The sequence below is a fragment of the Larus michahellis genome, unplaced genomic scaffold, assembly GCF_964199755.1.
Source record: "Larus michahellis unplaced genomic scaffold, bLarMic1.1 SCAFFOLD_550, whole genome shotgun sequence".
Lineage (NCBI taxonomy): Eukaryota > Metazoa > Chordata > Aves > Charadriiformes > Laridae > Larus > Larus michahellis.
Genome location: NW_027436202.1, coordinates 1 through 20,770, shown reverse-complemented (window position 1 = coordinate 20,770; position 20,770 = coordinate 1). Strand labels below are relative to the sequence as shown.

General features: G+C 67.3%; 1 protein-coding gene across 1 annotated transcript; it reads right to left on the bottom strand.

The window, feature by feature from the left end:
- Nucleotides 1-4: 4 nt before the first annotated feature.
- Nucleotides 5-20,765, bottom strand: LTBP4 (latent transforming growth factor beta binding protein 4; the record flags this gene model as incomplete). The annotated part of the gene is given in 22 exon segments (XM_074571708.1): nt 5-67; nt 1,751-1,903; nt 2,004-2,150; nt 3,954-4,082; nt 4,193-4,261; nt 6,387-6,497; nt 6,500-6,573; nt 6,575-6,707; nt 6,840-6,965; nt 8,506-8,637; nt 10,728-10,859; nt 10,949-11,071; nt 11,885-12,010; nt 12,084-12,209; nt 12,300-12,419; nt 13,750-13,875; nt 13,978-14,103; nt 15,554-15,685; nt 16,621-16,821; nt 16,932-17,081; nt 18,356-18,520; nt 20,681-20,765. Coding segments are annotated over 22 exon segments (2,749 nt in total), but the record flags the coding sequence as incomplete, so codon positions are not given.
- Between the last annotated feature and the right edge of the window lie 5 nt (nt 20,766-20,770).

Genomic DNA, 20,770 nt, shown 5'->3' with positions numbered 1-20,770 from the left:
GCGGGGGGGGCGCGGGGGGGGCCATAGCTGGGGGGGCGCAGCACGTTGCAGAGGAGCTCGAAGTCGTCTGGGGGGGGGGGGGAGAAGGATAAGGTGGGTTTTGGGGGGCCCCCCCCTGTAACCTGGTGGGGGGGGGGGTTCCCCATCATCTAGGGGCTGCAAGGGACACTCCCCCCCCACCAATGGATGGGGGGGCTACAAGCATCCCCCCCCTCACTGGGGGGGGGCTGTGGGGTGCAAAGGGGTCCCCATAATTGGGGGGGGGGGCTATAATGGACCCCCCCCCAATCTATGGGGGGACCTATAAGCACCCCCCCCATAACTGGTGGGGGGCTGTGGGGGTGCAAAAGGGTCCCCATTATGGGGGGGGGGACTATAAGGGACCCCCCCCATCACTGGGGGGGGCTGTGGGGTGCAAAGGGGTCCCTATAATGGGGGGGGGGGCTACAAGGGGTCCCTTCATAACTGGGGGGGGGGGGGGCCTTTAAAGAACCCCCCCCATGTTTGGGGGTGCAAAGGCTCCCCTTTATGGGGGGGGTAGAAGGGACACCCCCCCCCCCCATATCTTGGGGGGGGCTTGCAGGGGGCCCCCCCACTGCTTGGGTGGCGGGGAGCGGCTCACTCCGGGAGCGGGGGGGGGGGGTTGGGGTGCGGGGGGGGGGTGTGAGTGGGTCCTCTGGGGGGGGGCAGGGGGTGTCGGGGTGGGGGGGGCCAGGGTGCCTGCCCCAGGGCTGCCATGGGGGTCCCTGCAGGGTGGGGAGGGGGGGGTGTCAGCCCAGCACCCATTGCGGAGGGGGGTCCGGGGGGGGTTTTGGGGTGCGGGGGGGTTTAGAGGGTCCCCACATTGCTGGGGGGGGGCGGGGGGGTGCAAATTTGGGGGGGGGGGGGTGTGCAGGGTGCCTACCCCAGGGCTGCCATGGGGGTCCCTGCAGGGTGGGGAGGGGGGGGTGTCAGCCCAGCACCCATTGGGGAGGGGGGGTCCGGGGGGGGGGGGTTTGGGGTGCGGGGGGGGTTAGAGGGTCCCCACATTGCTGGGGGGGGGCGGGGGCGGTGCCAATTTCGGGGGGGGGGTGCAGGGTGCCTACCCCAGGGTTGCCATGGGGGTCCCTGCAGGGTGGGGAGGATGGGGGTGGCAGCCCGGCACCCATTGGGGAGGGGGGGTCCGGGGGGGGGGGTTTGGGGTGCGGGGGGGGTTAGAGGGTCCCCACATTGCTGGGGGGGGCGGGGGGGTGCCAGCTGGGGGGGGTGCAGGGTGCCTACCCCAGGGCTGCCATGGGGGTCCCTGCAGGGTGGGGAGGATGGGGGTGGCAGCCCGGCACCCATTGGGGAGGGGGGGTCCGGGGGGGGGGGTTTGGGGTGCGGGGGGGGTTAGAGGGTCCCCACATTGCTGGGGGGGGCGGGGGGGTGCCAGCTGGGGGGGGTGCAGGGTGCCTACCCCAGGGCTGCCATGGGGGTCCCTGCAGGGTGGGGAGGGGGGGGTGTCAGCCCAGCCCCCATTGGGGAGGGGGGTCCGGGGGGGGGAGTTTGGGGTGCGGGGGGGGTTAGAGGGTCCCCACATTGCTGGGGGGGGGCGGGGGGGTGCCAGTTAGGGGGGGGTGCAGGGTGCCTACCCCAGGGCTGCCATGGGGGTCCCTGCAGGGTGGGGAGGATGGGGGTGGCAGCCCGGCACCCATTGGGGGGGGGGTGGGGGGGCGTCGGGGAGTCGGGGGGGGGGTTGGGGTGCGGGGGGGGGTCCGGGGGGGGGGGTTACCTGAGTGGCGGGCGGGGCAGAGGGCGCAGTCCATGCCCCAGGCCTGCCCGTAGAGGCAGCAGCACTCGGTGTAGGTGACCTGTCCCTGCAGCCGGGGTCTGCCGCACACCAGGTCTACCCCCACCTCCTGCCAGCACACCGCCTGCGCCGCCTCTGCCGGGGGGGGGGGCACCCTCAGGATTGGGGGGGTACACACACACACCCCCCCCCCCCAACTCTATCCCCCCTCCCCGGGGTGGGTGCGGGGACTCACCCAGGAGGGTGTCGTTGGCCACGCAGCGGCGCTGGGAGGCGTCCAGGACCAGCGGGGGGGGGCAGGAGCAATAGTAAGAGCCCACCGTGTTGACGCAGCGGCCCCCCAGGCAGGGCTCGGCCTCCGCCGCCCCGCACTCGTCGTTGTCTGCCGGGTGGGGGGGGGGGAGGGGGCAAGGTCACGAGGTCAAGGTCATGGGCGCGAAGGTGAGGGAGGGGGCAGGGAGAAATGCGGGGGGGGGGGGGGGGAGGCGGCAAGGTCACACAGTCAATGGGAAAAAGCGGGGCAAGGTCAAAAGGGGTCAAGGTCAAGGGCACGTAGTCAATGGCAAAGGTCAAGGGGGGCCAAGGTCACACAGTCAATGGCAAAGGTCAAAGGGGGTCAAGGTCAAACAGTCAATGGGGAAAAGCGGGGCAAGGTCAAAAGGGGTCAAGGTCAAGGTCACACAGTCAATGGCAAAGGTCAAAGGGGGTCAAGGTCAAAAGCACATAGTCAATGGCAAAGGTCAAAAGGGGGGGCCAAGGTCACACAGTCAATGGCAAAGGTCAAAGGGGGTCAAGGTCACACAGTCAATAGGAAAAGGTGGGGCAAGGTCAAAAGGGGTCAAGGTCGAGGGCACATAGTCAATGGCAAAGGTGAAAAGGGGGTCAAGGTCACACAGTCAATGGGAAAGGTCAAAGGGGGTCAAGGTCAAGGTCACACAGTCAATGGCAAAGGCGGGGCGAGGTCAAAGGGGTTCAAAGTCAAGGTGGGGCAAAGGGGAGAGGGGGGAGGGAGGGGTCAGGGTGAAGCAGGGGGCAAGGTCAAGGTCACCCCTGTCAAGGTCATGGTCAAAAGGTCAAGGGGCTCAGGGTGCAACGGGGGCAGGGAGAGGGGTCAAGGTCAATGTCAAGGCAACAGGGTCAAGGGCAGGGGGAGGGAGGGGGCAGGGTGAAACGGGGCGAGGGGAGGGAGGGGTCAAGGTCAAGGTGGGGTCGGGGGAAGCAGGGTCACGGTGATGGCAGAGGTCAAGGTCAAGGCAGGGGTGAAGGGGAAGCAGGGGTTGGGGCGCAGGCAGGGGGGTTCAGGGTGCAGGCAGGGGGCCAGGGCACGGGCAGGGTGCAGGCAGGGGGGGTCAGGGTGCAGGCAGGGTGTCGGGGGCGCAGACAGGGTGTCGGGGCGCAGGCAGGGCGCAGGCAGAGGGGTCAGGGTGCAGGCAGGGTGCAGGCAGGGTGTAGGCAGGGTGCAGGCAGGGGGGGTGAGGGTGCAGGCAGGGGGTCGGGGGTGCAAGCAGGGCACAGGCAGGGGGGGTCAGGGTGCAGGCAGGGGGGTCACGGTGCAGGCAGGGGGTTGGGGGCACAGACAGGGTGCAGGCAGGTTGCAGGCAGGGGGGGTCAGGGTGCAGGCAGGATGTTGGGGCGCAGGCAGGGGGCAGGCAGGGGGGGTCAGGGTGCAGACGGGAGTGAGGGTGCAGGCAGGGGGTTGGGGCGCAGGCAGGGCGCAGGCAGGGGGGCTCAGGGTGCAGGCAGGCGCAGGCGGGGTGCAGGCAGGGGGGTCAGGGTGCAGGCAGGGTGCAGGCAGGGCGCAGGCAGGGGGGTCAGGGCACAGGCAGGGTGCAGGCAGGGGGTCGGGGTGCAGGCAGGGCGCAGGCAGGGCGCAGGCAGGGGGGTCAGGGTGCAGGCAGGGCGCAGGCAGGGTGCAGGCAGGGGGGTCAGGGTGCAGGCAGGGCACAGGCAGGGCGCAGGCAGGGGGTCAGGGTGTGGGCAGGGTGCAGGCAGGGTGCAGGCAGGGGGTCAGGGTGTAGGCAGGGCGCAGGCAGGGTGCAGGCAGGGCACAGGCAGGGGGTGAGGGTGCAGGCAGGGGGGTCAGGGTGCAGGCAGGGCGCAGGCAGGGGGGGTCAGGGTGCAGGCAGGGCGCAGGCAGGGGGTCGGGGTGCAGGCAGGGCGCAGGCAGGGCGCAGGCAGGACTCACCCACGCACTGCAGATGCTCCTGCTCGTAGTAGTAGCCGCTGGGGCAGTAGCAGCTGAAGCCGGGGGCGGCGTTGAGACAAACCCCCCCCCGGCAGAGCTGGGGGGCGAAGAGCCCGCACTCGTCCACGTCTGGGGACAGGGATTGAGGGGGGGGCGTCACTGGTGGTGGTGGTGGGGGGGGGGACACACACCCGGGGTTTGGTGTTGGGGGCGGGGGGGGCACAGCGGGTGGCACTCACCTTCTGGGGTGCCCTGGGGACCGTCGGCCGCCCGGCCCGGCCCGTGGGGGCAGATGGCGAGGTGCTGGGCTGGGGGGGGGACGGGACACACGGGGGGGGGACGGACACACAGTGTGTGTGTGTTTGGGGGGGTCACCCCGACCTCTGCACCCCGAGACTCACCCTGCGGCCCCGCTACCCGACCCCCCCCCCCCCCAACACTCCATTCCCTAACGCCCCAGTGCCTCCCTCCTGCACCCCAAGCCCTGCGCCCCCCCCCCCCAATCCCACCCCTGCCCCCCAACACCCGACCCTGCACCCCGATATCTGCCCCTGCACCCCGACCCCGGCCCCTGCACCCCCAATCCCACCCCTGCCCCCCAACACCCGACCCTGCACCCCAACCCCGGCCCCTGCCCCCCAACACCCGACCCTGCACCCCGATATCTGCCCCTGCACCCTGACCCCGGCCCCTGCACCCCCAATCCCACCCCTGCACCCCAATGCCTCCCTGTGCACCCCAATCCTGCCCCTGCACCCCGATACCTGCCCCTGCACCCCCCTTCCCAGCCCCTGCACCCCAATCCCAGCCCCTGCACCCCAGTACCTCACCCTGCACCCCGATATCTGCCCCTGCCCCCCAATTCCTGCCCCTGCACCCCAACACCTGACCCTACACCCCCTCCCAAGGCCCTGCACCCCAATCCCAGCCCTTGCACCCAGTACCTCACCCTGCACCCCGATACCTGCCCCTGCACCCCCTCCCCAGCCCCTGCACCCCAGCACCTGCCCCTGCACCCCAATGCCTCCCTGTGCACCCCCAATCCCACCCCTGCACCCCAAACCCAGCCCCTGCACCCCAGTACCTCACCCCGCACCCCGATATCTGCCCCTGCACCCCAGTGCCTCCCTGTGCACCCCAATCCTGCCCCTGCACCCCAACACCCGACCCTGCACCCCCTCCCAAGGCCCTGCACCCCAATCCCACCCCTGCACCCCAGTTCCTGCCCCTGCACCCCAGTACCTCACCCTGCACCCCCTCCCCAGCCCCTGCACCCCCAATCCCACCCCTGTACCCCAACCCCTGCCCCTGCACCCCAATGACTCCCTGTGCACCCCAATCCTGCCCTTGCACCCCAACCCCAGCCCCTGCACCCCAACCCCATCCCTTGCACCCCAATCCCTGCCCCTGCACCCCAACCCCATCCCTTGCACCCCAATCCCTGCCCCTGCACCCCAGTACCTCACCCTGCACCCCGATATCTGCCCCTGCCCCCCAATTCCTGCCCCTGCACCCCAACACCCGACCCTGCACCCCAACCCCATCCCTTGCACCCCAATCCCAGCCCCTGCACCCCAGTACCTCACCCTGCACCCCGATATCTGCCCCTGCCCCCCAATTCCTGCCCCTGCACCCCAACACCTGACCCTACACCCCCTCCCAAGGCCCTGCACCCCAACACCTGCCCCTGCACCCCAGTACCTCACCCTGCACCCCGATACCTGCCCCTGCACCCCCCTCCCCAGCCCCTGCACCCCAACACCTGCCCTGCACCCCGATCCCAGCCCCTGCACCCCAATCCCACCCCTGCACCCCCTCCCCAGCCCCTGCACCCCGATCCCTCCCTGTGCACCCCCAATCCCACCCCTGCACCCCCAATCCTGCCCCTGCACCCCGATCCCAGCCCCTGCACCCCGATCCCAGCCCCTGCACCCCAATCCCACCCCTGTACCCCCTCCCCAGCCCCTGCACCCCCGCACCTGCCCCTGCACCCCAATGCCTCCCTGTGCACCCCCAATCCCACCCCTGCACCCCCAATCCTGCCCCTGCACCCCGATCCCAGCCCCTGCACCCCAATCCCACCCCTGTACCCCCTCCCCAGCCCCTGCACCCCCGCACCTGCCCCTGCACCCCAATGCCTCCCTGTGCACCCCCAATCCCACCCCTGCACCCCCAATCCTGCCCCTGCACCCCGATCCCTCCCTGTGCACCCCCAATCCCACCCCTGCACCCCCTCCCCAGCCCCTGGACCCCAACCCCAGCCCCTGCCCCCCAACCCCTGCCCTTACCCCCCCCTTGCCCCCCCCCCACAAGCCAACCCCAGCGCACCCACGCCGAGTGCCGAACCCCCTCCCTCCCTCCCCCCAAAAACCTGGGGGCTGACACCCCCCCCCCCCCAAAGTGGGGTTCGGGGGGGGTGGGGGGGGGTCCTACCAGTGCCGGGGGGCGGGCAGGGGGGCGCGGGGCACTGGGTGCCCCAGGCCCAGCCCAGGCTGCAGCAGCATTGCTGCTGGGTGACGTTGGGTGCCAGCACCCCGCAAGCTTTGGTGAAGCAGGAGGCAGCGGCGGCGGCGGCGGCGGCGGCGCCGTGGGGCTGGAGGGGGTTTTGGGGGGCCGGGGGGGGAGGCCCACAGCGCCCCGTCACGGGGTCGAACTCCTGCCGGCTGTCGGGGCAGAGGCAGAGGAAGGAGCCTTCGACGTTCTCGCAGCGTTCGGCCCCACACACCCCACGGAGGGTCTCGCATTCGTCCACATCTACAGGACGCAAGAGGGTTTTTTGGGGTTTTTTTTTTTTTTGGGGGGGGGGGAGGTGGGTGGGGTGTTGTGGTGTCCAGTCCCACCCCCCACCCCCCCCCGCAACTTTTCCCCAACAAGTCCCAGCCGTACCCACGCAGTGGTGGCCACGGCGGGCGGTTTCGTAGCCCGGGTCGCAGGCGCACTGGAAGGAGCCGGGGAGGTTGTGGCAGGTGGCGTGAGCCCCACACAAGGTCTCGTTGGCGCATTCGTCCACGTCTGAAAAACAGGGGGCGGAAAGAAGAGGGGGGGGGTTTTTTTAGGGGGTGGGGGTGGGGTGGCCATAGGGGGCCATAGGGTGGGTGGCCACCACCCACCCCCAGCGTGGTGATGGGAACGTCCCGGTGGGGGGGTTCCTCCGCTCTGCACCAGGGGGCGGGCCCTTGGCGTCGCCGTGCCCCACGGAATGGCCCTTGATGTGCCCCACGGAATGGCCCTTGGTGTGCCCCATGGAATAGTCCTTGATGTGCCCCATGGAATGGTCCCTCTGCACCCCATGGAATGGCCCTTGATGTGCCCCATGGCATGGCCCTTGATGTGCCCCATGGCATGTTCCCTCTGCACCCCATGGAATGTCCCTTGATAGACCCCATGGAATGGCCCTTGATGTGCCCCATGGAACGGTCCCTCTGCACCCCATGGAATGCTCCTTGATGCGCCCCATGGAATGGCCCTTGATGTGCCCCATGGAACGGTCCCTCTGCACCCCATGGAATGGCCCTTGATGTGCCCCATGGCATGGTCCTTGATGTGCCCCATGGCATGTTCGCTCTGCACCCCTTGGAATGTCCCTTGATAGACCCCATGGAATGGCCCTTGATGTGCCCCATGGAACGGTCCCTCTGCACCCCATGGAATGCTCCTTGATGCGCCCCATGGAATGGCCCTTGATGTGCCCCATGGAACGGTCCCTCTGCACCCCATGGAATGGCCCTTGATGTGCCCCATGGCATGGTCCTTGATGTGCCCCATGGCATGTTCGCTCTGCACCCCTTGGAATGTCCCTTGATAGACCCCATGGAATGGCCCTTGATGTGCCCCATGGAACGGTCCCTCTGCACCCCATGGAATGCTCCTTGATGCGCCCCATGGAATGGCCCTTGATGTGCCCCATGGAACGGTCCCTCTGCACCCCATGGAATGGCCCTTGATGTGCCCCATGGCATGGTCCTTGATGTGCCCCATGGCATGTTCCCTCTGCACCCCTTGGAATGTCCCTTGATAGACCCCATGGAATGGCCCTTGATGTGCCCCATGGAACGGTCCCTCTGCACCCCATGGAATGCTCCTTGATGCGCCCCATGGAATGGCCCTTGATGTGCCCCATGGAACGGTCCCTCTGCACCCCATGGAATGCTCCTTGATGTGCCCCATGGAACAGTCCTTGATGGGCCCCATGGAATGGCCCTTGATGCGCCCCATGGAATGGCCCTTGATGGGCCCCATGGAATAGTCCTTGATGCGCCCCATGGAATGGCCCTTGATGGGCCCCATGGAACAGTCCCTGATGTGCCCCATGGAATGGTCCCTCTGCACCCCATGGAATGGCCCTTGATGGGCCCCATGGCATGGTCGCTCTGGTCTTCTCCACCCCATGGCACAGTCTTGGCTGTCCCCCGTGGTGGCTCTGCTCCCCTGTGCCCCACGGCACGGTCCCTGCTGCCCTCCTGCGCCCCAATGGCATGGTGCCCCCAGCCCCCATGGCACGGCCCCTGTCCTGTCCCCCCCCCGTCGCCGCTGTCCCCACACCGGCACCCACCGACGCAGTCCCCGCCGTCCCCGGCCCGGTAGCCGGGCTGGCAGTCGGTGACGCAACGGTAGGAGCCGGGGACGTTGTCACAGCGCTGGGCACCGCAGAGGCTGGCGCCGTACTCCTGGCACTCGTCCACGTCTGCGGGGACAAGGTGGTGGTGGGGGGGGGGGACACACATGCCCCCGGGGCCAGCCGGGGGACACGGCAGGTTGGGGACACTGGGGACCTCCCAGCCCCATGCCCACGCTGGTCCCCATGGCCATCCCGTGCCTGTCCCGCGTCCATCCCAGTTGCTCTGTCCATCCCAGTCGCCAAGACCATCCCAGTCCACATCCCCATCCTGGGCACCGTGCCCATCCTGGTGCCCACGCCCATCCCAGTCCCCACGTCAATCCCAGTCCCTGTGCCCATCCCAGTCCCCATCCAGGTCCCCAGGACCATCCCAGTCCCCTTGACCACCCCAAGTCCCCATGGCCATCCCAGTCCCCGTGCCTGTCCCGTGTCCATCCCAGTTCCTCTGGCCATCCTGGTCCCCATGCCCATCCTGGTGCCCACGACCATCCCAGTCATCCCAGTTCCTCTGCGCTCATCCCAGTTCCCATGTCAATCCCAGTCCCTGTGCCCATCCCAGTCCCCATCCAGGTCCCCATGGCCATCCCAGTCCCCATGCCTGTCCCGTGTCCATCCCAGTTCCTCTGGCCATCCTGGTCCCCATGCCCATTCTGGTGCCCATGACCATCCCAGTGATCCCAGTTCCTCTGTGCTCATCCCAGTCCCCGTGTCAATCCCAGTCCCCAAGACCATCCCAGTCCCCAAGACCATCCCAGTCCCCGTGACAATCCTGGTGTCCATGGCCATCCCAGTTCCCTTGACCACCCCAATCCCTGCGCCCATCCCGGTCCCCACGCCAGTCCTGGTCCCCAAGACCATCCCAGTCCTTGTGCCCATCCCAGTCCCAACGACCATTCCAGTCCCTGTGCCCATCCCAGTCCCCGTGTCCCCGTGCCCATTCCGTTCCTCATGTCCCCATGCTCGTCCCAGTCTCTGTGCCCATCCTGGTCCCCGTGTCCCCACGTCCATCCCAGTCCCTGTGCCCATCCCAGTCCCTGTGTCCCCATGTCCATCCCAGTCCCCACGTCCAGCCCAGTCCCTGTGCCCAGCCCAGTCCCCGTGTCCCCACGTCCATCCCAGTCCCCGTGCCCATCTCAGTCCCTGTGTCCCCATGTCCGTCCCAGTCCCCACGTCCATCCCAGTCCCCGCGCCCAGCCCAGTCCCTGTGTCCCCATGTCCGTCCCAGTCCCCACGTCCAGTCCAGTCCCTGTGCCCATCCCAGTCCCTGTGTCCCCATGTCCGTCCCAGTCCCCACGTCCATCCCAGTCCCTGTGCCCAGCCCAGTCCCCGTGTCCCCATGTCCGTCCCAGTCCCCACGTCCAGCCCAGTCCCTGTGCCCAGCCCAGTCCCCGTGTCCCCATGTCCATCCCAGTCCCCACGTCCATCCCAGTCCCTGTGCCCATCCCAGTCCCTGTGTCCCCATGTCCGTCCCAGTCCCCACGTCCATCCCAGTCCCTGTGCCCATCCCAGTCCCTGTGTCTCCATGTCCGTCCCAGTCCCCACGTCCAGCCCAGTCCCTGTGCCCAGCCCAGTCCCCGTGTCCCCATGTCCGTCCCAGTCCCCACGTCCATCCCAGTCCCTGTGCCCAGCCCAGTCCCCGTGTCCCCACGTCCATCCCAGTCCCTGTGCCCATCCCAGTCCCCGTGTCCCCATGTCCATCCCAGTCCCCACGTACATCCCAGTCCCTGTGCCCAGCCCAGTCCCCGTGTCCCCACGTCCATCCCAGTCCCTGTGCCCATCCCAGTCCCCGTGTCCCCATGTCCATCCCAGTCCCCACGTACATCCCAGTCCCTGTGCCCAGCCCAGTCCCCGTGTCCCCATGTCCATCCCAGTCCCCACGTACATCCCAGTCCCTGTGCCCATCCCAGTCCCCGTGTCCCCATGTCCATCCCAGTCCCCACGTCCATCCCAGTCCCTGTGCCCAGCCCAGTCCCCGTGTCCCCATGTCCATCCCAGTCCCTGTGCCCATCCCAGTCCCTTTGCTCATCCCAGTCCCCGTGCCAATCCTGGTCCCCAAGAGCATCCCAGTCCCTGAGACCATGCCAGTCCCAACGCCCACCTCGGTGTCCGCGCCCATCCCAGTCCCCGCGCCCATCCCAGCACCACCCAGCACCCACCAACACAGTCCCCGCTGTCCCCGGCCCGGTAGCCGGGCTGGCAGTCGGTGACGCAACGGTAGGAGCCGGGGATGTTTTCGCAGCGTTGGGCGCCGCAGAGGCTGGCGCCGTACTCCTGGCACTCGTCCACGTCTGCGGGGACAGGTCACCCTCGGTGCCAGCCCGGCGGGTCCCCCGGGCCGGGGCCCGTTCCCTCCCCAGGGCGGGCGCGAGCCCCTCACCCTGGCACAGGGCCTTGTCGGCGTCGGTGCGGAAACCCGCCGGGCACTGGCACTCGAAGGAGCCGTCGGTGTTGGTGCAGCGGCCGCCCTCGCAGACCCCCCCGCGCTGGCACTCGTCCACGTCTGCCAGGGGACACGGGGTGAAGGGGGGCAGAAGTGGGGCAGGGAGGGGTACGGGGACCGAGAGGGGCACAGGGACTGGGATGGACGTGGGGACACAGGGACTGGGATGGGCACAGGGACTGGGATGGATGTGGGGACACAGGGACTGGGATGGGCACAGGGAGTGGGATGGGCACAGGGACTGGGATGGACGTGGGGACACGGGGACTGGGATGGGCACGGGGACTGGGATGGACGTGGGGACACGGGGACTGGGATGGGCACGGGGACTGGGATGGATGTGGGGACACGGGGACTGGGATGGGCACGGGGACTGGGACGAGCATGGGGACATGAGGAACGGGATGGGCACGGGGACACGGGGACTGGGATGGGCATGGAGATCTCATGATGGGCACGGGGACCACGATGGGCACAGGGACTGGGATGGACACAGGGACCATGATGGGCACGGGGACCAGGATGGACATGGGGACCATGACGGGCATGGGGACCAGGATGGACACGGGGGTCATGGCGGGTATGGGGACCATGATGGCCACAGGGACCGGGATGGACACAGGGACCATGATGGACACAGGGACCATGACGGACACGGGGACCATGACGGCCATGGGGACCAGGATGGACACGGGGACCATGATGGACACAGGGGTCATGATGGCCATGGGGACCAGGATGGACACGGGGACCGGGATGGACACGGGGACCATGATGGACACGGGGGTCATGACGGGCATGGGGATCAGGATGGACATGGGGACCATGACGGGCATGGGGACCGTGACGGGTGGGGGGCGGGGTGTCGCCCACCGGCGCAGGCGGTGCCCTCGGGGGTGCTGGCGTAGCCCTGGGCGCAGAGGCAGGTGTAGGAACCCTCGGTGTTGAGGCACTCGCCGTGGGGGAAGCAGAAGTCGCCCTCCAGGCACTCGTTGACGTCTGCGGGCGCGCGTCATGCCGTCAGGGCGGGCGTGGGAACCACGGTGCCACCCCCAGGGTCGTCCCCACTCACCGGCGCATGGCGCGCCGCCGGCGCCCGTCCGGTAACCGTGCCGGCACTCGCAACGGAAGGAGCCCTCGGTGTTGACGCAACGGCCTTGGGGGCCGCAGGGGGAGCCCACTGCGCACTCGTCCACGTCTGGGGGACAGGAGGGTTTAACGGGGGGGGGGGAGGTCCCCGCGGGGAGTTCGGGGGGGCCCCCTGGGGGAGGAGGAGCTGGGGGGGTACCTGCGCAGCGGCCGCGGTGCAGCTGGAAGCCCTCGCGGCAGGGTTGGCACTGGAAGGAGCCCGGGGTGTTGACGCACTCTTGGCCGGGACAGGCCAAGTGGTTCTCGCACTCGTCGATGTCTGCGGGGGACGGAAAGGTCGGGTGCCGGCACGATCAGCCCATGGCGCGGTGACCCCATGGCACCGCGAGCCCATGGCACGTTGACTTCGTGGCATGGGGACACCATGGCATGGAGAGCCCATGGGACGGTGAGCTCATGGCACGGGGAGACCATGGCGTGCTGACCCAACAACATGGGGAGATCATGGCACATTAACCTCGTGTCATGAGAAGACCAGGGCATGGTGATCCCATGGGATGGGGAGATCATGGCATGGGGAGATCATGGTGTGGTGACCCAATGACATGGTGATCCCATGGGATGGTGAGCTCATGGCATGGTGGCCCAATGGCACAGGGAGATCATGGCATGGGGACCCCCATGGCATGGTGATCCCATGGGATGATGAGCTCATGGCACGGGGAGATCACGGCATGGTGACCCAATGGCACAGGGAGATCATGGCATGGGGACCCCCATGGCATGGTGATCCCATGGGATGATGAGCTCATGGCACGGGGAGATCACGGCATGGTGACCCAATGGCACGGGGAGATCAGGGCACGTTGACCTCATATCATGAGAAGACCATGGCATGGTGACCCCATGGGACAGTGAGCTCATGGCATGGGGAGATCATGGCATGGTGAGACCATGGAACAGTGACCCCATGGGACAGTGAGCTCATGGCATGGGGAGATCATGGCATGGGGGGATCACGGTGTGGTGACCCAATGACATGGTGATCCCATGGGATGGTGAGCTCATGGCATGGGGAGACCATGGGATAGTGACCCCATGGGATGGGGAGATCATGGCATGGGGAGATTGTGGCATGGGGAGATCATGGTGTGGTGACCCAATGACATGGGGAGATCAGGGCACGTTGACCTCATGTCATGAGAAGACCATGGCACGTTGACCCCATGGCATGGGGAGACCATGACATGGTGACCTCATGGCATGGGAAAATCATGGTGTGGTGTCCCCAAGGGATGGTGACCCCATGGCATGGTGACCCTATGGGACAGTGAGCTCATGGCATGGTGTCCCCAAGGAATGGTGACCTCAAGGAATGGTGACCTCATGGCACGATGACCCCATGGCACGATGATGACCCCAGGCATGGAGACGCCATGACACGGTGACCTCATGGCATGGGGAGACCATGGCACAGTGACCCCATGGGCAAGGTGACCTCATGGCACCATGACCCTGTGCTACGGTGACCCCACGGAACGTTGACCCCAAGAAGAGCGACCCCATGGCACGGTGACCCCCCGGCATGGTGACCCCCCACCACGATGACCCCCATGGTGGCACGGCCTCCCCCCCGTCCCCCCACTCACCCTCACAGGGTTCCTCCGGCGCCATCCCCCGGTAGCCGGCGGGGCAGGCGCAGCGGTAGCCACCTGGCAAGTTCTCGCAACGCCCATGGGCGCAGGGCGGGGGGCTCTGGGCGCACTCGTCCACATCTGCGGGGACGCGGGGAGGGCTCAGGTCAGCCGAGGACCCAGACGCCCGGAGGGTGGGGGTTGGGGGGGGGGTGGGGGGGTGACACCCACGTCCCCGCTGACCTTGGCAGTCGGTGCCGGCGGCGCCGGGGCGGTAGCCGGGGGAGCAGAGGCAGCGGTAGCTCCCCACCGAGTTCTCGCAGCGCCCGTTGGGGCAGGGCCGGGGGCTGCGCCGACACTCGTCCACGTCTGGAGAGAGCACGGGGTCGGGGGGGTGAGGGGGGGGATTGGGTGGGTGGGGGTGGGTGCCCGGAGTTGGGGGGGTGGGGGTGTCCGGAGGGCTGGGTGCATGGAGAGATGGATGTCCAAAGGGATGGGTGGGGTCGCGGAGAGATGGGTGCAAGGAGAGATGGGTGGCTGCATGGAGAGCTCAACGGGTGCCCGGAGGGATGGGTGGGGTCATGGAGAGATGGGTGCATGGAAAGATGGTTGGGTGCATGGAGAGATGGGTGCATGGAGAGCTCAATGGGTGTCCAGAAGCATGGGTGGGTGCAAGGAGAGATGGGTGCAAGGAGAGATGAGTGCTTGGAGAGCTCAATGGGTGTCCAGAAGGATGGGTGGGTGCATGGAGAGATGGGTGGGTGCATGGAGAGCTCAATGGGTGTCCAGAGGGATGGGTGGGTGCATGGAGAGATGGGGGCCTGGAGAGCTCAATGGGTGTCCAGAAGCATGGGTGGGTGCAAGGAGAGATGGGTGCATGGAGAGCTCAGTGGGTGCATGGAGAGATGGTTGGGTGCAAGGAGAGATGGGTGCATGGAGAGATGGGTGGGTGCAAGGAGAGCTCAATGGGTGTCCAGAGGGATGGGTGGGGTCATGGAGAGGTGGGTGCATGGGAAGATGGTTGGGTGCAAGGAGAGATGGGTGCCTGGAGAGCTCAATGGGTGTCCAGAGGGATGGGTGGGTGCAAGGAGAGATGGGTGCATGGAGAGATGGTTGGGTGCAAGGACAGATGGGTGGGTGCCTGGAGAGCTCAACGGGTGTCCAGAGGGATGGTTGGGTGCATGGAGAGGTGGGTGCCTGGAGAGCTCAATGGGTGTCCAGAGGAATGGGTGGGTGCATGGAGAGGTGGGTCATGGAGAGCTCAATGGGTGCATGGAGAGATGGGTGCATGGAGAGATGGTTGGGTGCAAGGAGAGATGGGTGGGTGCGTGGAGAGCTCAACGGGTGTCCAGAGGGATGGGTGGGGTCATGGAGAGGTGGGTGCCTGGAGAGCTCAATGGGTGTCCAGAGGGATGGGTGGGTGCATGGAGAGGTGGGTCATGGAGAGCTCAATGGTTGGGTGCATGGAGAGATGGGTGCATGGAGAGATGGTTGGGTGCAAGGAGAGATGGGTGGGTGCCTGGAGAGCTCAATGGGTGTCCAGAGGGATGGGTGGGTGCATGGAGAGGTGGGTGCATGGAGAGATGGTTGGGTGCAAGGAGAGATGGGTGCCTGGAGAGCTCAACGGGTGTCCAGATGGATGGGTGGGTGCATGGAGGGATGGGTGTCTGTAGGAATGGGTGGGGGTCATGGAGAGATGGGTGCCCGGAGTGACGGGGTGCATGGCGAGGTGGGTGGGCGCGTGGAGACCCGCGTGGGTGCCCAGAAGGGTGGGGGACACCCCCCTTCCCTTCCCCCCCCCCCCCCCGCCATCGCTCACCGATGCAGTGGGTGCCCTGGGTGCTGAGCCAGAAGCCGGGGTGGCAGAGGCAGGTGTAGCCGCCCTGGCGGGGCACGCAGCGCCCGGGGCCGCACACCTGTGGGTTCCGCTCGCACACGCCTCCGCCGGGCCCTGCGGCGGGAACGCGCACACGCCTCAGCAGCCGCCGGCGCGTCAGCGGCACCGGCCGGCGGGGACACGCGTCGCCCCACCAGGCGGCAAACCTCACACGCCCGCACACGTTTAACGTGGCACGTGACGCGCGCGACCCCGCGTGCATGCACACGGAGACGCGTGTGACATGCGCAACCCCGCGTGCAGGCACATGGACACGTGTCTGACACGCGCAACCCCGCGTGCCTGCACACGGACACGCGTGTGACATGGGCGACCCCGTGTGTGTGCACGTGGAGACGCGTGTGACATGCGCGACCCCACGTGCGTGCACATGGACACGTGTCTGACACGCGCAACCCCGCGTGCCTGCACACGGACACATGTGTGACATGCGCGACCCCGTGTGTGTGCACGTGGAGACGCGTGCGACATGCATGACCCCACATGCGTGCACATGGGCACATGTGGGACATGCAAAGCCCCGTGTGCATGCACACGGACACGCATATGACATGCGCGACCCCACATGCATGCACATGGACACGCATGTGACACGCGCAATCCCGCGTTCAGGCGCATGGACACGCGTGGGACATGCACAGCCCCGTGTATATGCATGCAGACGCGCGTGTGGCATGCGCAACCCTGTGCGCGTGCACACGGACACGCACGTGACGTGCGCGAACCCATGTGCGTGCAGACGGACGTGTGCGACGTGCGCGACCCCAGGCACGTGTACAAGGACACGCGTGTGACATGCGCGACCCCACGTGTGTGCCCACGGACAGGCGCGTGACGTGCGCGACCCCGTGTGACGGCGTCGCCACCCGCGTGTGCCACCGCGCACACGCGTGTCCATCACGCACACGCGTGTCAACCGCCCACCTGTCCCCATTGGGACCCCCCCAACACACGCTTCCCCCCCGCCCCACCCCCCGCCAACCCCCTACCTGTCCCCGGCCCTTGGCGTGTGGGGAGGGGTCCCAGCAGCCCCACGGTGGGTCGCGGCACCACGATGACCTCGGGGGCCGGGGGGGGCCTCTGGGGGGCCAGCGGGGGGGGCCTCTGGGGGGCCAGCGGTGGCCTGGTGGGGACGGGTGGCAGCCGGGTGCTGGGGGGGGGGCCTGGCCGCCGTTCCTCCTGCCAGCGGGCTGCGGGGGGTTGGGGGGGGGGAGTGTGTGTGTGAGGGACCCCAGCAGGGTGCTGGGGGGGGGGTGGGTGTTGGGGGGGGGGGGACACACACAGAGAGGTGGGTGCTCACGGGTGGCCGAGGGGGGGGCGGCGGTGGCGGCGCGGGGGCGGCCCAGGGGGACGCGGGCCAGATCCTGCCCCAGGTACCGGGTGTCGTAGCGGAGGTCGGAGGCGGAATAATGGTAACCGGGGCCGGCCGGGCAGATCTCCTTGAACCCCTCTGCAATGGGGGGGGGGGGGGGGGGTGTAAAATTATGGGGGGGGGGGAGGTGACCCCCAAATCCGCACCCCAACCCCCCCCCCCCCCCCCCCAAGGGAGCACCCGAGGGATGCAGGGTGCTGGGAGGGCACCCATGTGCCTGGGGAGGGGACCCTAAGTGGAGGGGGGGTGGAAATCTGAGGCGTGGGGGGGGTTATTTTGGGGGGGGGGATTCAAGGAGGGGGGGGCGACCCCTAAATCTGCACCCCACCCCCCCACCCCCCCCCCCCCAAGGGAGCACCCGAGGGATTGCAGGGTGCTGGGAGGGCACCCATGTGCCTGGGGAGGGGACCCTAAGTGGAGGGGGGGTGGAAATCTGAGGCGGGGGGGGGGTAAATTTGGGGGGGGGGATTCAAGGAGGGGGGGGCAACCCCTAAATCCGCACCCCAACCCCCCACCCCCCCCCAAGGGAGCACCCGAGGGATGCAGGGTGCTGGGAGGGCACCCATGTGCCTGGGGAGGGGACCCTAAGTGGAGGGGGGGTGGAAATCTGAGGCGTGGGGGGGGTTATTTTGGGGGGGGGGATTCAAGGAGGGGGGGGCGACCCCTAAATCCACACCCCAACCCCCCACCCCCCCCCAAGGGAGCACCCGAGGGATGCAGGGTGCTGGGAGGGCACCCATGTGCCTGGGGAGGGGACCCTAAGTGGAGGGGGGGGTGGAAATCTGAGGCGGGGGGGGGTAAATTTGGGGGGGGGGATTCAAGGAGGGGGGGGCGACCCCTAAATCCGCACCCCAACCCCCCACCCCCCCCCCAAGGGAGCACCCGAGGGATGCAGGGTGCTGGGAGGGCACCCATGTGCCTGGGGAGGGGACCCTAAGTGGAGGGGGGGTGGAAATCTGAGGTGGGGGGGGGTAAATTTGGGGGGGGGGGGGGATTCAAAGAGGGTGGGTGACCCCTAAATCCACACCCCAACCCCCACTCCCCCCCTCCAAGGGAGCACCCGAGGGATGCAGGGTGCTGGGAGGGCACCCATGTGCCTGGGGAGGGGGGCGGGGGGGTGGAAGCACCCAGGCGCTGGGGGAGGGGTTCCCAAGGGTGGGGGGGGGCATCTGAGACAAGGCCGGGGGGGGGGGGGGGAGGGGTGTCACCCCCAATGTGCCCCCTCCCCCCCTCCTTTTTGCTCCCCTCGGAGCCTCCCCATGGACGTGGGGCGGTGGGAGAGCACCCAGGCGTCCGGGTGGGGGGCACCCATGTGTCTGGATTTGGAGGGGGGGTCGGGAGGGGGGTCTGACCGGAGCCGAAGGGGGGGCAGCGGAGACAGGCCCCCCCCCAGGCCTTGCCGACGCGGCTGCAGCAGCAGATCTGGCGGGTGATGTTGCGCAGGGTGGGGAGGGCGCAGCGTCCCTCCCGCAGCACCCGGTAGCAGGGACCCCGCGCCTCCGAGATCACCTGGTGGGCTGGGGGGGGACGGGGGGGGCACAGGGAGGGGGGGGGGAAGGGGAGGGGGTGAGGGCTGGGGGCGCTGGACACCCCCATCCCATCCCAGTCCGTCCCATCCCAGTCCATCCCATCCCCATCCCATCCCAGTCCATCCCCATCCATCTCCATCCTATCCCCATCTCATCCCATCCCATCCCAGTCCATCCCATTCTATCCCATCCCAGCCCCATAACATCCCATCCCATCCCATCCTAGTCCATTCCCATCCCATCCCATCCCATCCCATCCCAGTCCCTCCCATCCCATCCCAGTTCATCCCATCCCATCCCATCCCATCCCATCCCATCCCATCCCACCCCATCCCACCCCAGTCCATTTCCATCCCATTCCCGTCCCCCCCATCCATCTCCATCCTATCAAAGTCCATCCCCTTCCCCATCCCAGTCCATCTCCATCCCATCCCTGTCCATCCCCATCCATCCCACCCCATCCCAGCCCAGTTCATCCCACCCTGGTTCATCCCATCCCTGTCCCCATCCATCTCCATCCCATCCCAGTCCATCCCATTCCCATCCATCCCATCCCACCCCATCCCATCCCATCCCATCCATCTCCATCCCATCCCAGTTCATCCCATTCCCATCCATCCCATCCCATCCCATCCCATCCCATCCCATCCCCATCCATCCCATCCCATCCCACCCCACCCCATCCCATCCCCATCCATCTCCATCCCATCCCAGTTCATCCCATTCCCATCCATCCCATCCCATCCCATCCCATCCCATCCCCATCCATCCCATCCCATCCCACCCCACCCCATCCCATCCCATCCCCATCCATCTCCATCCCATCCCAGTCCATCCCATCCCAGTTCATCCCATTCCCATCCATCCCATCCCATCCCATCCCACCCCATCCCATCCCATCCCACCCCAACCCATCCCAGTCCATCCCATCCCCATCCATCTCCCTCCCATCCCAGTTCATCCCATTCCCATCCATCTCCATCCCATCCCATCCCATCCCATTCCCATCCATCCCATCCCACCCCACCCCATCCCATCCCATCCCCATCCATCCCACCCCATCCCATCCCATCCCACCCCACCCCACCCCATCCCAGTCCATCCCATCCCCATCCATCTCCATCCCATCCCAGTTCATCCCATCCCATCCCATCCCAGTTCATCCCATTCCCATCCCATCCCATCCCAGTCCATCCCACCCCATCCCCATCCATCCCATCCCATTCCCATCCATCCCATCCCCATCCATCCCATCCCATCCCACCCCATCCCATCCCCATCCATCCCATCCCATTCCCATCCCATCCCACCCCATCCCATCCCAGTCCCTCCCATCCCATCCCAGTTCATCCCATCCCATCCCATCCCAGTTCATCCCATTCCCATCCCATCCCATCCCAGTCCATCCCATCCCCATCCATCCCACCCCATCCCCATCCATCCCATCCCATTCCCATCCCATCCCACCCCATCCCATGCCATCCCAGTCCCTCCCATCCCAGTTCATCCCATCCCACCCCATCCCATCCCAGTCCCTCCCATCCCATCCCCGTTCATCCCATCCCATCCCATCCCAGTTCATCCCATTCCCATCCCATCCCATCCCAGTCCATCCCAGTCCATCCCAGTCCATCCCATCCCCATCCATCCCACCCCATCCCCATCCATCCCATCCCATTCCCATCCCATCCCACCCCATCCCATGCCATCCCAGTCCCTCCCATCCCAGTTCATCCCATCCCACCCCATCCCATCCCAGTCCCTCCCATCCCATCCCCGTTCATCCCATCCCATCCCATCCCAGTTCATCCCATTCCCATCCCATCCCATCCCAGTCCATCCCAGTCCATCCCAGTCCATCCCATCCCCATCCATCCCACCCCATCCCCATCCATCCCATCCCATTCCCATCCCATCCCACCCCATGCCATGCCATCCCAGTCCGTCCCATCCCATCCCAGTTCATCCCATCCCATCCCATCCCAGTTCATCCCATTCCCATCCCATCCCATCCCAGTCCATCCCATCCCCATCCATCCCACCCCATCCCCATCCATCCCATCCCATTCCCATCCCATCCCACCCCATCCCATGCCATCCCATCCCCGTCCATCCCATCCCATCCCATCCCATCCCAGCCGTGCTCACAGATGCAGCTGGAGCGGGAAGCATCCAGCAGGAAGCCGGGGGGGCAGAGGCAGGCGAAGCTGCCCCGGGTGTTGGTGCAGAGCCCGTTCC